Consider the following 13,923-nt stretch of genomic DNA (forward strand, 5'->3'; position numbering starts at 1 on the left):
ATGGATAAAGGGATGGTTGAGTGGGAGAAGACAGAGTGGTAATCAATAGACACTACTCTTTGTGGACTAATGTTATTAGTGGAGTCTCCCAGGGTTCGGCCCATTGTTGTTTTCTGTATTTATCAATGATATTGATAAAGGTATATCAGGCTTAAAGTCTAAGTTTGCAGACAATATGAAGGTTGGCAGCATTGTTAATGACAGTATGCTACTGCAACAGGATCTAGAAAAGTTGTGCAGATGGGCGAGAAGTGGCAACTGAAGTTTAACACTGACAAATGCAAAGTACTGCATTTGGGTAGCAGTATCCCCAGGGAAATATACCACCTGTGTGACATTCCCCCCAGGGCAGTGCAGAAATAAAAAATACCTGGGGTAATTGCGCAGTCAGATATGAAGCTTTCTGACCATTGCAGACAGGCAGCCAGAACAGGTCATGGGGTCTTGTCAATAATATACAGGAATTTTTCTAAAAGGGATAAGGAGGTGATTATCCCTTTGTATAAGGCAGTGGTCAGTCCACACCATGAACACTGTGTACAGGTCTAGAGACCTCATTTTAGATAGGATGTAGAAATGCTGGAATGAGTACAGAGAAGGGCAATGAGATTGGTGAGTGGAACAAAGGTTGCTCTTACCAATAAAGGATTCAGTTCTGCAACTTGCAGCGTCTGGTGACTGGATACCCACGAGGTGGTCTGATTGAGGTGTATAAGGCCTTGAATGGTTTGAGCAAGCTCAACACTGATGGGATTTTTCCACTTGCTCAGATTATGAACTTGAGGGAGGCATAAACTAAAATTGAGGAAAGACAGTTGTAGAATAGATGTGCAGCAATTTGCCTTTAACCAGCAGGTGGTTAATTGCTGGAACAAACTTCCATCTGTCTTTTTGGAAGAAGACAACTTAAATTCAAGTAGAACTAGAGAAACTTGTGAAATGAATGGATGGATGAAATGGGAAGGTATTATTCTTTTTTTGACTGATACTGTAAAAGCTTGCTTTCTTGTATCACATGCCTCTAAATGCTAATGCTAACTTCTTTATGGGTTCTTTATAACTTTTTTATGGGCTAACCTCTTTATATTGTTTTTATTATTTATCTGTATATTTATTGTTACCATGCACAGTTCATTTCTATTTATATATTTTAACTTTTATCCTATACATTTTTTTAGTTTTTATTTTATTTACCAATATATTTTAATAAAGCTTTATTTCTTACATTTCATTCATCATGGCAAGATTTATTCATATATACTTTCATTTTTTAATATGCAGCCTCATTAATTATTCTTAAAATGTTTTTTTTTTAGGATGCACCTTTGCCTCACTTTTATCTTACTTAACCCGAGGATAAACACAGTTACTTTACTGTAGTTGTCTTTTCAACACTACTGGCCATCCCTTTTCTTTTCAGTCCTTATGTTCCAAGCAGTTGATACATTGTAACAACCTTTTAGGGTAAAATTTTATAGGAAAACACTTTTTATACTGGTTCAAATGTTAGCAGCAGGTCATTTCATTTTTCCTCCTTTATAATAATGTCTCAGAGACTAACAAGCTAAGTTTTGAGCAATCGGTTGCATGCAAGTAACAACATGGTCATCTCGGTGTTGGCTTAGTTGGAGGGATTTCTTAACAAGTAATGATAAGGACTAATAAAATGGCTCTCAAGGGGCTTTTTTTCTTGGGTGAACGCGACATTAATCAAAGTATTCCAAAATCTAATAGATTCATTTTCTAGCACTTGGGAGCACATTATTAAAATATTATAATCAATCATTCCCTTCAAAAAAATTCGTTAAACAGAAATTTCGTTATAAAGAAATATGACCTTTTCAACAATGAAAAATAAATCAGAAATAAGTAGAAATTAATAACTTTTCTAACGTTTTCAAACAATTAATTTATTAATATATGCATAATAGGAAATGACTATTTACACGATGCACACAATACATTAGTACACTTTTAAGAATTATGTCATAAAATATTTAGTTATTTTTTGTTGTACACTGGATTCTACTGTATGCCATTCATAAAAATCTTCACATTTGTTTAAACATTCAAATATATTTTCCATTACATTTTCTTCCCACTGAAGACCTTGGTGCAAAGTTTCAAATACTGCCAAAATTTCTTCTTTGGAAAGTTTAATATTGCCCTCTTTTTCATCCAACTTATCATCGATATTGTCACTAGTTCTTTAAATATGCTTCAAAATGTTGGAGTCACTCAGATATTCAGCTACTATGACATCATTATCGACTCCTAAAAATTTGTCAAGAACAATTTCTCCATTGATCAAACCTCGTTTGGAACTTCTCAAGATTGCTCAATGTCTTGTAGTAGTTCATCCCTCTCATCGCTGTTAATTAAGGTTTCAGTAAAATCTGCTTTTGCAAAACAATTCTTAATCGTTGTTTCTGTCACATCTCGACTCCAAACTTTCTCCAAACTCCAACTCTGATATGCACATCTGCAATTCTATAACAGAAGTTTTATAGGTTGGTTGGTTTCTATTCTCAGTATAGTTATTTTCAGGTGCACCTTCGGTAGTGCATTTTCAAATCCTTGGCCCATTGGCTGCAATTTAAATGGGTATTTGGACAGAAGAAAACAAGCTTCACACTTGTAAGTTTTGAAATTACCTAGTGAAGGTGGGCAGGGAAGTTGTTGACAATCAACCCAACTTTTCTGTTTTCTTTTGTCATCTTTCTATCAAAATTTAAAATTCACTGATCAAAAATTTCACTTTTCATCCAGGATTTTTTGTTGTAGTCCAAGTCTAATGACTACTCCTTTGAAACTGTGGTTGTTTATTTTTGCTGTTACCAAAAGCTTCAGTTTTTCATTACCAGCCATATTTGCACCAACCAAGACTGTAATTCTCTCCTTACTATTTTTATCACCTAAACATTTATCACCTTTAAAAGCCAGTGTCTTGTTCAGCAAACATTTTAAAAATAGACACATTTCATCAACACTGAATATGGCTTTGGGTTCGTAATCCTTCATAATATTTTTCGAAACTGTTTCTTTCCAATGGATATAGTCTTCTTTGATTGCAACCCCACTTTCATCAGAAATAACTTTTTTGAGTAAGCTCTTTAAATTTGTCCCGCCAACTGGAACTGACTTGGAATGTTTTATGTCCCAGAAAAGATGTGTACTCCATAGCCTTTTCTTTTATTAATGGCCCTGATATGGCACATTTTGGTCTCAAATCAACTTCATCCATATCACACAGGCATAATTTTGCACGCTTCCGACTGGGTCCTGTTTCCTCAAACAGTTGTACCTACCATGGTTAACACACTATTTGGCAAGAATACCAAATTTTAAAGCAATATCTTTTTTTATTAATGCCCCGAACTACACTATTAAGCACTTCTACTTTTCACACTACACTCAAGGATTTCCTCTTAGACACTGTAAGGTTACATGCACAGCAATGGTTTCTTTGCCATTGCTGTTCCATTGCTGTGCAAAGGCCTCTCCCAAAACCTTCTATCTTTTTCTATCCCAAGCTGTGGTTGACCAATTTCCTCCTGCAGGGTTTTAAGGGCACCACTAAATTGTAGAATGTTTTACCCCTTAATGGAATTAATCTCTTTAGCTGCTAAAAGCTAAAGTGATTAATTCTTAATCCTTTTAGCTCTTAATTCATGCTTTATACAGCATCAGCTTTATTGCCTAAAGGCCAGAGGCATGAACAATGAGTATCCAGGTCTCTCGAAATCGGTTCGTTATACAGAAACTATTTTCAATGTAATGACCAAGAGAGGACCGACTGTACTTACTTTAGTATTAATCTTTTGAATTATAACAAAATAAAGCCAATTTCACAGGCATTTGGTATTTATTTTATTCTGACCACACGTGCTATGCAGTACATCAGATCATTCTCATAAGTTAATTGAATACAGAATACTTTTAGCAAGGCTTCATATATAATTATCTGCAGAGTAAACAAATATTGAAACTTAAAACTAAAGCTGCAGTAAGTAAACAGAATTTATACCACAGGACACAATTCTACATAAAATATATAGTTTTAATCATAACAAAATAGAATATATGTTTAACCAAATAAATAATGACAACAGCATCCATTCATCTATTAAATTTTTATAATCTAGTAACGGATATACACAAAATTCAACACTTACAGGTGTTCTTATGTAAGCATGGGGATCAGGGAAAGAAGGATAATGTTCAGGTATATGACTTGGCAGTGGCCGTCTGTCTCCTGCTTGAAGTATTTTTGGAGATGATGTACGAGCAGCTGAAGGTGCTAGTAAATAACAAATATAATTATAAAAATTAAAAGGACAAAATATGTTAACTCAAAAATATGTTAAATCAAATGCCTGTACTGACAACAACAAAAAATTCTCGTTCTTTTACATGAGGCTAAAAATGTCACAAGTAATATCACCTTTCCCACTATGTGATATATTATTGTCAACAAACTGCAAACAAACTTCCTTTTTCCGATTTCAAAGTACAAGGAATGCAACTACTGTAACCAGTCTTATTCCTAAATTCTCCACGAAAGTAAATTATGCAGCAAATGCCAGAATTGATTGATATTGGAAGTTTCCCTTCTGTTTACTACTTTTTATGATTGTGCACCTTCGTTCTGTCTGTGAAATCTGCAAATTATCCAGATGGATAATATATCAATGAATACCCAGCATAGTATTATACTGTTGCAATATGGACAAGTTGTCAGTGTCCACAGTGACATATTAATATTTAAAAGCATGTATACACAAAGCTTTCATTTGTACAATATTTCAAAATTCCATAGGAAGGAAGAAGAAAAAAAAAACCCTCTACTGTGGAAATTTAACTGCCAAGAGCCAACACATGTTTACTAAACTTATTCACAAAAGGATAAATTAGCATTAGAATAGGCATATGATACAAGAAAGCAAGCTTATACACCATCAGCCAAAAAATATAAAATAAAATAATAATAATTCTTCCCATTTCACCTATCCATTCGCTCCAAAACTTTGCCCAGTTCTTCCTTGAATTTATTTAAGCTATCAATTTCCACAACAGATGGAAGTTTGTTCCAGCAATCAACTACCCACTGGCTGAAGGCAAATTTCCACACATCTATTCTACAACTGTCTTTCCTTAATTTGAGTTTATGACCCCCCCCCCCCGCCCCTTAGGTTCGTAATCTGAGCAAGTGGAAGAATCCCATGAGAATTCAGCATGCTCAACCCATTTAAAGCTTATACACCTCAATCAAATAACCTTGCAGTTCCTAGTCTTCAGGCCCTACAATTTGCAGAACTTAAACCTTTCCTAGTAAGAGTTCCCTTTGTTCCTCTCACCAGTCTTGTTGCCCTTCTCTGTACTCATTCTGGCAACTACACATCCTTCCTAAAATAAGGTCTCAACACCTATACACAGTACTCAAGGTGTGACCTGACCACTGCCTTATACATAGGGATAATCACCTCCTTATCCGTGCTAGCAATATTCCTGTATATCATTGAAAAGACCCCATGACCTGTTCTGGCTGCATTTCTAAAATGCTCAGAAATGCTCAGGGCTGCTATTCATGGACTAATGTTATTAGTAGAGTCCCCCAGGTTTCGGTGTTAGGCCTACTGCTGCTTTGTATTCATCAATGATATTGATGAAGATATATCAGGCTTAATGTTGAGGTCTGCAGACGATACAAAGGTTGGTAGGGTTGTTAATGACAGTAATGGTAGTGTGCTACTGAAACAGGATCTAGAAAATTTGGGCAGATGGGCTGAGAAGTGGCAACTGAAGTTTAACATTGACAAATGCAAAGTACTGCATATGGACAGAAATAACACCAGAGAAATGTACCAAGTGTTTGGTACTACACTTAAGGTAGTGAAGAATGAAAGAGACCTGGGAGTAATTGTGCAGTCAGATATGAAGTTTTCTGAGCAATACAGACAGGCTGCCAGAGCAGGTCATGGGTTATTGTCAATTATATACAGGAATTTTGCTAGTAGGGAAAAGGAGGTGATTATTCTCCTTTTCCCTATTAGCATGGTGAAAAAGTGTGGTATTGAAGGAACAGAGCAGCATGCTTTTATAACAAAACGAGAAATAATGTCGGTTTATAAAATAAAAAAGAGACTTCTACAACAAAAACCTTTGTTAATGAGGCAAATGACTCTGGAAGAAATATTTTAAAAGGTCATTCAGCACAATGTCACCTCATCCCTGAAGGATCCAGTTCCTGGTCCCTCAACCACTTGTGATATTCCATCTCATGCATAGCACACGCTTCTTGATTAGACCGGGGTTCGAGCCCGTACCCACCAAATACGGAGGATGCGACGGGTCACTGAATGACCACCGCATATTCCCAGCCCGGATAAAGGGTGAAGGTTGGCGTCAGGAAGGGCATTCGCCCGTAAAAATTGCATGCCAAAACAATAAAAACGCTGGAAGGCAAGGATAATTAAAAAAAAAAAAAAAAAAGGTAAACAAAAAGGTAAACAAAAAGGAATTTTTTTTGCATGAAATATGAATTTGTAGCCTTTATATTTTTTGTTTGTTGCATTTATATTCTTTTGGAAGCAGAGACCATCATGTTTTTTTTTTTTTTGGCAAATAAAATTGTATTTTATTTCCACCTTACTTCAACTCCACCATGCCACGTATTCCAAATTCTGAAAAAATCTGAAATCTGAAACATTTCCGACCCCAAGCATTATCACGTGATATATTATTGTGGCTTTCTCAATTTCTAAAGCCATTTGAAATGGAGCTCAAGATATCTCACACTGTTTGTCAGCACCCAATTGCACACAGATTCCCAGTTCTACTGGAACATACAAGCCAACAATAGCAAATGGTCCTATGGTTATGAATCTCAGAATGAAGTATCAGAACGCTCAAAACACTTGTTGTTCACACTGCAGGCCTTTTGACAGGCTGTTCCCCCTTCCCCATTAATCCAAATGCTCAGGTGAACCAACAGTAGGGGGGTTGGGTATTCCACCTACAGAACCAGTCTATGACATCTGGGAAAAACACCTAAACTCAAATGGGAGAGAATTGTTACCTTCACAACCTCATGAATGACCATGCAATACACATCTATACCTGCTAACTCTGACTTTGAAAAGCTGAAGGTCACTTAACCATATGTGGGAGGAAAATGGAAGTTTTTTTTGGCCAAAACAGATAATGTTTTGAAAAATTTTGCCTAATTTTGACGCAACTGTCATATTAAATTGTACTCTATAAGTAGCTTTTATAGTCCTAGTCATGCTCATTATTTTATTTTTTAATTTAGCTAGAGATTTTGTAGGTTACTACTTAATATACATAGAAGCTTTGTATCATTCAAATCTTGCTGCCATTGTTATAGTTATACAGTGAGTGGTAGGAGAATTTGATTTTCATTGTGGTAAAAAAATAAATCTATTTTTACCACAATTTAAGTTGTTAATTTTTCCCACCGGTTCCCCAATATTTGTAATAGCATCCATTCTAATGTTATTACTTCCCTACATGTTAGAATTGCTACCACATGAAATAACTACAATATTGCTATTGCCAACCTTAAAAATTTTTTTCTTAAACTTATTGGCAATTCTGTTCCTTTATCTTATTTAGATTATCATTTTCATTAAGCGCTTAATATAATTAACCATAATTTTTTTTTTCAAAATCCATTAACTTACTATAGATTTCAAGGAGCCAATCTAAATTTCCACCTTTTGGCTTAATTTGTAACTTTATTTATTTCAAAAATTTTTTTTCAAATACTTCCACACTTTTTTTCCTAAATCTATTTGTCCCACATTATATCTGTTTATATCTCACTTTATCACCTTATTTAACATTTTTTACTCCAGACTTGTATATTTTCTATATAGCATACATTTAATAGTTTATGACTACATTTCGTATGATGTCTCTAGGCAATGTATGGATTTTTTTTTTTTTTTTTTTTTAGTTTCTACTTTTTTCTAGCTTTGACAAAATTTTTATCATTAGATGCTGCTGTTGCATAACTTTATATTTGTATCCCATTGTCATGCATTATTCGGTTTTGGTTTCATTTTTTTCCTGCGTACATTTGTGTTGCCACCTTTTCCTAACGTTTATTTGTTCACAAAATTTTATTTTAATTTATTTTGGTAACAAAAAATTTTATTCCCATTTTTATTTACATTTATGCTTTTTACCCTTTGGCTTGTGGTTTACATCCAAAATGAAGACACCTGTTGCTATTCTGCTTGCAATTCTGGCCATTGACACCTGACAAGAGGCGAGTTTTGTAAGTTATCTGGCAACATCCTTATTTTGCCAATTTTGTAATTATTTTATCAATTTTGGAATTATTTTTCTCTGATTATACTGTTTTTTAACACCAAAAACTATGGACCCCAGTACTCCAGGCCCATTTGTCACTATACTGTTTTTTGTTGTTACTTTCTAACCCCTTCCATCACTTTTTATCTCCCTAATTTTTTTTTTTTTTAACTTTATCGTCTATGCTCTGCATATGATTTTATGTATAAATCATAGCATACGATTTTTAAATGCCCTTTGTATTAATTTTTTAAGTCTCTTTTTCTTCTTTTGCTCTCGCGCTCTCTTTCTTTCTCTCTCTCTCTCTCTCTCCCCCCATATATATGTATCACTTCACAAATTTTGCATAACAATACACATGAAGCATGCATGGACTGTCTAAAGCTGACAATACTGCATTAAAACTACATTTAATGTATGAATTTTTTTTTTTACATACAAATTGTATGGGTTGTTGTTTGGTTTTTTTTTAGGAGCATTAGCAACTAAGGCCATATTGCTCCGGGATATGCGGTGGTCATTCCCTGACCTTTCCGCATCCTCCGTATTTGTTGGTGACGGGCTCGAACCCCGGTCTAATCAAGAAGCACGTGCTACGCACTGCTGCTCCTTCCCACCTGGCTACGGAAGCGCCACAAATTGTATGGGAAAAAAAAAAATAATAATAATAATTGTGGATTTCTATATGTCAAATTTTAAAGAAATTTGGGATGGCGACAAATCTTTCTAAATGAATCAAATATAAAATTTCATGAAAATCTGTCCAATGGAAATTGAGTTGTGGATGGATGGACAGAAGTGGTAAAGACTTCAAAAGGTGCTTATGCATATATACTAACATGGCTTAAAAAAGAAATGGGCACACATAGCAAGCAGTGATACTGTCCACCAATGCATCTCAGAAGGACACCTGCCAAACCTAAAACACTCAAACATGTTATCTGTAGTACATGATAGAAAAAAGGAATTTTTCAGAGCATGGACTATACAGACCACCCTCCCCCAACCAGGAAGACCTTATACATATAATATATAGCTGTCTTGTTTACAACCAACTTTGCTCAACAACTTGAGCAAAGTTCGTTATAAAAAAAAGTTACTTTTCTTTCCATAGCCCATAGGCTGTTTGGTGACCTAGTGAACTGCATCCAGCTGATCATTACACAGCATATGATGCAGAGGAGATAATAATACCTGTAGAATTTCACCGAGCTTCCGCAGAAGTTTGCATTGATGATCAACCCAACATTTCCACATACTCTCAAAAAAGGGATTCCAATAAAACAGATGAAAGAAAAAAAAAAAAAACTTCCATAAATCAAAAGTAAAGTTTTAGAGAATAATTTATACAGGAAATAAAGTTAAAATTAGCAGTTAAGGTTCAAGTAATCATGAATGAGACATGAATGAATAAACTTCAATCCATCGCTTTCAACCAGAGACGAAGGAGCACTGGCATCTTACTGTATTTCAGCCTGCTCTTCCCACTCAAGTGAGAAAAGCAGAATGAAGTACAGTGAGATGCTAGTGCACGTGTCTCAGTATATGGATTCCCATAAAAAAGGTAATTAAATAAGTTGTGAAGAGTTGAATAAGACAAAAGAACTTGCGTCAAATAAATGATATAAATGAATGGGGGAGGGGCGTAAGTTCAGCTTCATTTTATATATACAGGGTGATCCAAAAAGCAGTAAACAATTAAAGAATCGGTATTTCAGTGAATTTTTGACGTATGGTAGCGAGATTAGCGCAGAAATGCATAGAATTACTGGGTTTTTTCCGAAAGAATGTCAAAATTATTTCAAATATGTCCACTAGGTGGGGCCAGATTTGTAACACCACAAAGCGCCTCATTATAGTAAATATTCGATGTGGTGGCCTTTGTTGTCGAGCACTGTCTGAAGACGAGTAACACGTTATGGACAGCATGAAACAGCATTTCTGGAGGTATCATTGATACCTGTCATCGTATAGAGCCTTTTAGCATTGCCAATGATGGTGGGTGATCTCTGTAAACCCATGACTTCAGGTAGCCCCATAATCAAAAATCATCAGGTCTGGAGACCTTGGTGGCCATTCATGCTGAGAGTGACGGCTTATCACTCGATTCTTTCCAAACACTGAGAGTAACAGTTGTTTCATAGGAGAAGCAATATGGGGTAGTGCTCCATCCTGCATGAATGTCACAACATCCAAAGCTTGCCTTTCCCCCAGGCTAGGGATAACGCAGTTTCGTAACAGGTCAGCATAACGCTTACCTGTGATGTTTCAAAACCAGAGCCACTGATTTCCTGAAAGAAAAATGGCCCTATAACAAAAGAAGAGGTGAGTCCACACCACACCGTTACTTTTGACGGATGCAATGAAGTTTCCGTGTAAGTTTGAGGGTTTTCCGTCGCCCAAATTCTGCAATTGTGTGTGTGTGTGTGTTTACAGTGTCATTGAGAGTGAAATGGGCTTCATCCGTCCACAAAACATTTGACAGCCACTTGTCATGTTCTTCAATTCGCTGAAAGAACCATAATGCAAATGCTTCCCGCTTTGCAAAATCAGGACGCCTAAGTTCTTGACGGTGTTGATTTTGTACGGATACCTACGGAAGACTACTCTTAGTGCTCTCCACACACTCGCATATGGGACGCCAGTTTGACGTGAAACTTCACGAGAGCTTGCTTCTCCATGTGATGATGATGCCATTAGAGTATCCGTGTCTTCCTCAATTGCAGCCGCAGTTGTAGCACATGTTGATGGTCTTCCACTTTGTGGATGATCTTGTAACGAATCAGTTGTCTCAAATTTCTTAATCATAATCTTTAGTCCTACAACAGTCATAGGTCCTTTACCACGTTGCATACCCTTCAGCTGACGGAAAGATCGCAAAGCTGCAGTTGTAGATTCAGCATTAAAGTAATAACATTTCACCAACAGTGCTTTATCCGGTAATGATAACATGACCACTTAGCTTCTTTTCTTTTTCTTTCCCAAATGTTCAATAAACTGCTTAGTTATTGTTCTTGCAGTGCCTTTATTGCATTCACTTGCACGACAGCATTCATGGTACAGCGCCACATGGTGGGCATATTTGGAACTAATTTTGACATTTTTTTTCGGAAAAAAACCCACGTAATTCTATGCATTTCTGCGCTAATCTCATTACCATACGTCAAAAATTCACTGAAATACCAATTCTTTAATTGTTTACTGACTTTTGGATCACCTTGTATGTATATATAAATATATAAAAATAATGTGTGGTTTGTAAAATAAATAGTGTCTGTGAAAATGGAAATAAAAAAGTACACGGGGGTGCCTGAACTAAGAGAAGTTTAAGGGATAGTTGAAAGTGGAAGTGAAGTAGTGGTGAAACAGGTGAAAGAATTTGAAAAACCTAGTACAAAAATGAACTGGGATTTGTACAAAAAAAATGAAGGTAAAAAATAATAAATAGCAAATAAATAAATAAGTAAATAACACTGTATTCAGATATGGGAGGGCAATTTTAGCAAGCGGTCGAATCAGGGGATGGCAAATATGCAAAATCTAAATATAGTAAATGAAAATATGATATATAGCCAGGAAATTCATCAGGGGACTACTCCTCACCATATATCAGATACTGCATTTCCAAACTTGTCTGTAGTATTAGAAAAAGGGAGGAGCAAATATGCGACCTTTATCGTTTTACACTGCATAGGTGGTCCCTATGCAGTGTAAAAATTACCGTATTTCCCCATGTATAAGACGCACCTTAATTTTGGGGCCCGAAATTTGAAAAAAAAAAAAAAAAAAATGTATTACAAAGTTATTGAACTCAAGTTTTATTCATCATAAAATTCATACAACTCATCACTGTCAAAACTCCCATCCATTAGCTTGTCCTCATCTGTGTCTGATGACGAATCACTGTCTTCATATATTGCCTCGTCCTCAGTTCCATCTATGGCATTTGAAATTCCATACTTCTTAAATAACTTGACAACGATCTTAATCTTGATATTATCCCAGGATCTTTTCACCCAGGTACAAACTTCTCCTATAGTTGGTTTCTTCACTCTTCCTGATGGTGTCAAATTGTCGCCAGAAGACTTCGTCCATTGGTTCCATTCGTCTCTCATGGCAGCTGAGATGTCAAGCCTCCAGGTATGACGGCAAGTTTTGTTTTTTGCTCTGCAGCAATCTTCTTTGTATTTTTTGTTATGTGTGCCCTGAACTGATCAAGCACCAACAGGGCAGGTTTGCGTAAGGGCCCACCTGGTCTCCTGCTCCAAACTTTCTCAAACCAGATCTTTATCCCATCCTGATCCATCCAACCCTTGTCATGAATGTGGACAATCAATCCTCGAGGAATGTCTTCTTTTGGTATTGTTTTGCGTTTGAAAATCAGCATAGGAGGCAGCTTGGTTCCGTTGGCACAACAAGCTAGAACAACTGTATAATGGCTCTTTTCATGTCCACTTGTCTTCACAGTTACAGTTTTCACCCCCTTCTTATCAACAGTTCTGTTACTTGGGACATCAAATTGAAGGGGGACTTCAACCATATTTGCAATCTGTCCCAACTCAAGCTAATGTGTCTTCCGACATCGAATGACAAAATGATGAAATTCAAAGACCTTCTGCTCATAGCTTTCAGGCATCTTTTGGGCAAATCTGGTGCGTGTACGCATGCTTAGTCCATTCCGTTTCATGAACCTGAAGCACCAATTGTGTCCTCCTTTGAAATCAGCAACTTCTTTTTCATCAGCAATTCTTCTTGCCTCATGCTGAACCATCTTTGTGGACACAGGAATTCCAATTGCCCTTTGCTCCTCAATCCACATCTTCAATTTCCTCTCTAAATCAAGTCATTTTGCTGACTTTCCTCTAACAGCCTTCTTCTACCGTGGCGTTTTCAGTAGGGTTTCTTCTTCTTCCCGTAGCCAGTCTCGGATTGTTTTCTCAGTTGGAGGAGGACCAAACTTACGTTCAGCAGCATGATTTCCATTCACTTTTGCAAACGATCACTTTTAACTTGAATTCAGCACTGTACGAAAATCTTTTCTGAGCCACTTCTGGGCAGAACGTGGCAAAACGTAACCCAATATACCGGTAACAAGTGCGAAACAATGAGTGCAGAGACAACAGCGCGAAAACGCGGGAAATGCAAGTAAAAAAAAAATCTACAACCATTGTATAAGACGCACCCAGTTTTTATACCCCAAATTTTTCGAAAAAAGGTGTGTCTTATACATGGGGAAATATGGTAAGTTAATAATGTACTTCCAAGTAAATACAAATTTACATATTCTCATTTACTATATTCAGATTTTGCATATTTGCCATCCCCTGATTTAACCTCTTGCTAAAATTGCCCTCCCATATCTGAATACAGTGTTATTTACTTATTTCTTTGTTATTTATTATTTTTTACTTTTATTTTTTGTACAAATTTTTGTATATTTCTTGCTTCCTCAGTCCCAGTTCATTTTTGTACTAGGTTTTTCAAATTCTTTTACCTATTTAACCACTACTTCACTTCCACTTTCGACTATCCCTTAAACTTCACTTAGTTCAGGCACCGTGTGTACTTTTCATTTCCATTTTCACA

At 36.2% G+C, this 13,923-nt stretch overlaps 1 protein-coding gene across 3 annotated transcripts in view; it reads right to left on the minus strand.

The window, feature by feature from the left end:
• Positions 1-13,923, minus strand: part of Taf8 (TBP-associated factor 8) — a 99,544-nt gene that overhangs the window by 40,873 nt on the left and 44,748 nt on the right. For all 3 annotated transcript variants that reach the window (XM_090384640.1, XM_090384639.1, XM_090384641.1), the window contains exon 5: positions 4,176-4,300. In XM_090384640.1, the coding sequence (XP_090240766.1) occupies positions 4,176-4,300 (125 nt within the window). The remainder of the gene's footprint in view (positions 1-4,175; positions 4,301-13,923) is intronic.

The sequence above is a fragment of the Mastigoproctus giganteus genome, chromosome 11 (assembly GCF_048544385.1).
Source record: "Mastigoproctus giganteus isolate SK-2022 chromosome 11, ASM4854438v1, whole genome shotgun sequence".
Lineage (NCBI taxonomy): Eukaryota > Metazoa > Arthropoda > Arachnida > Uropygi > Thelyphonidae > Mastigoproctus > Mastigoproctus giganteus.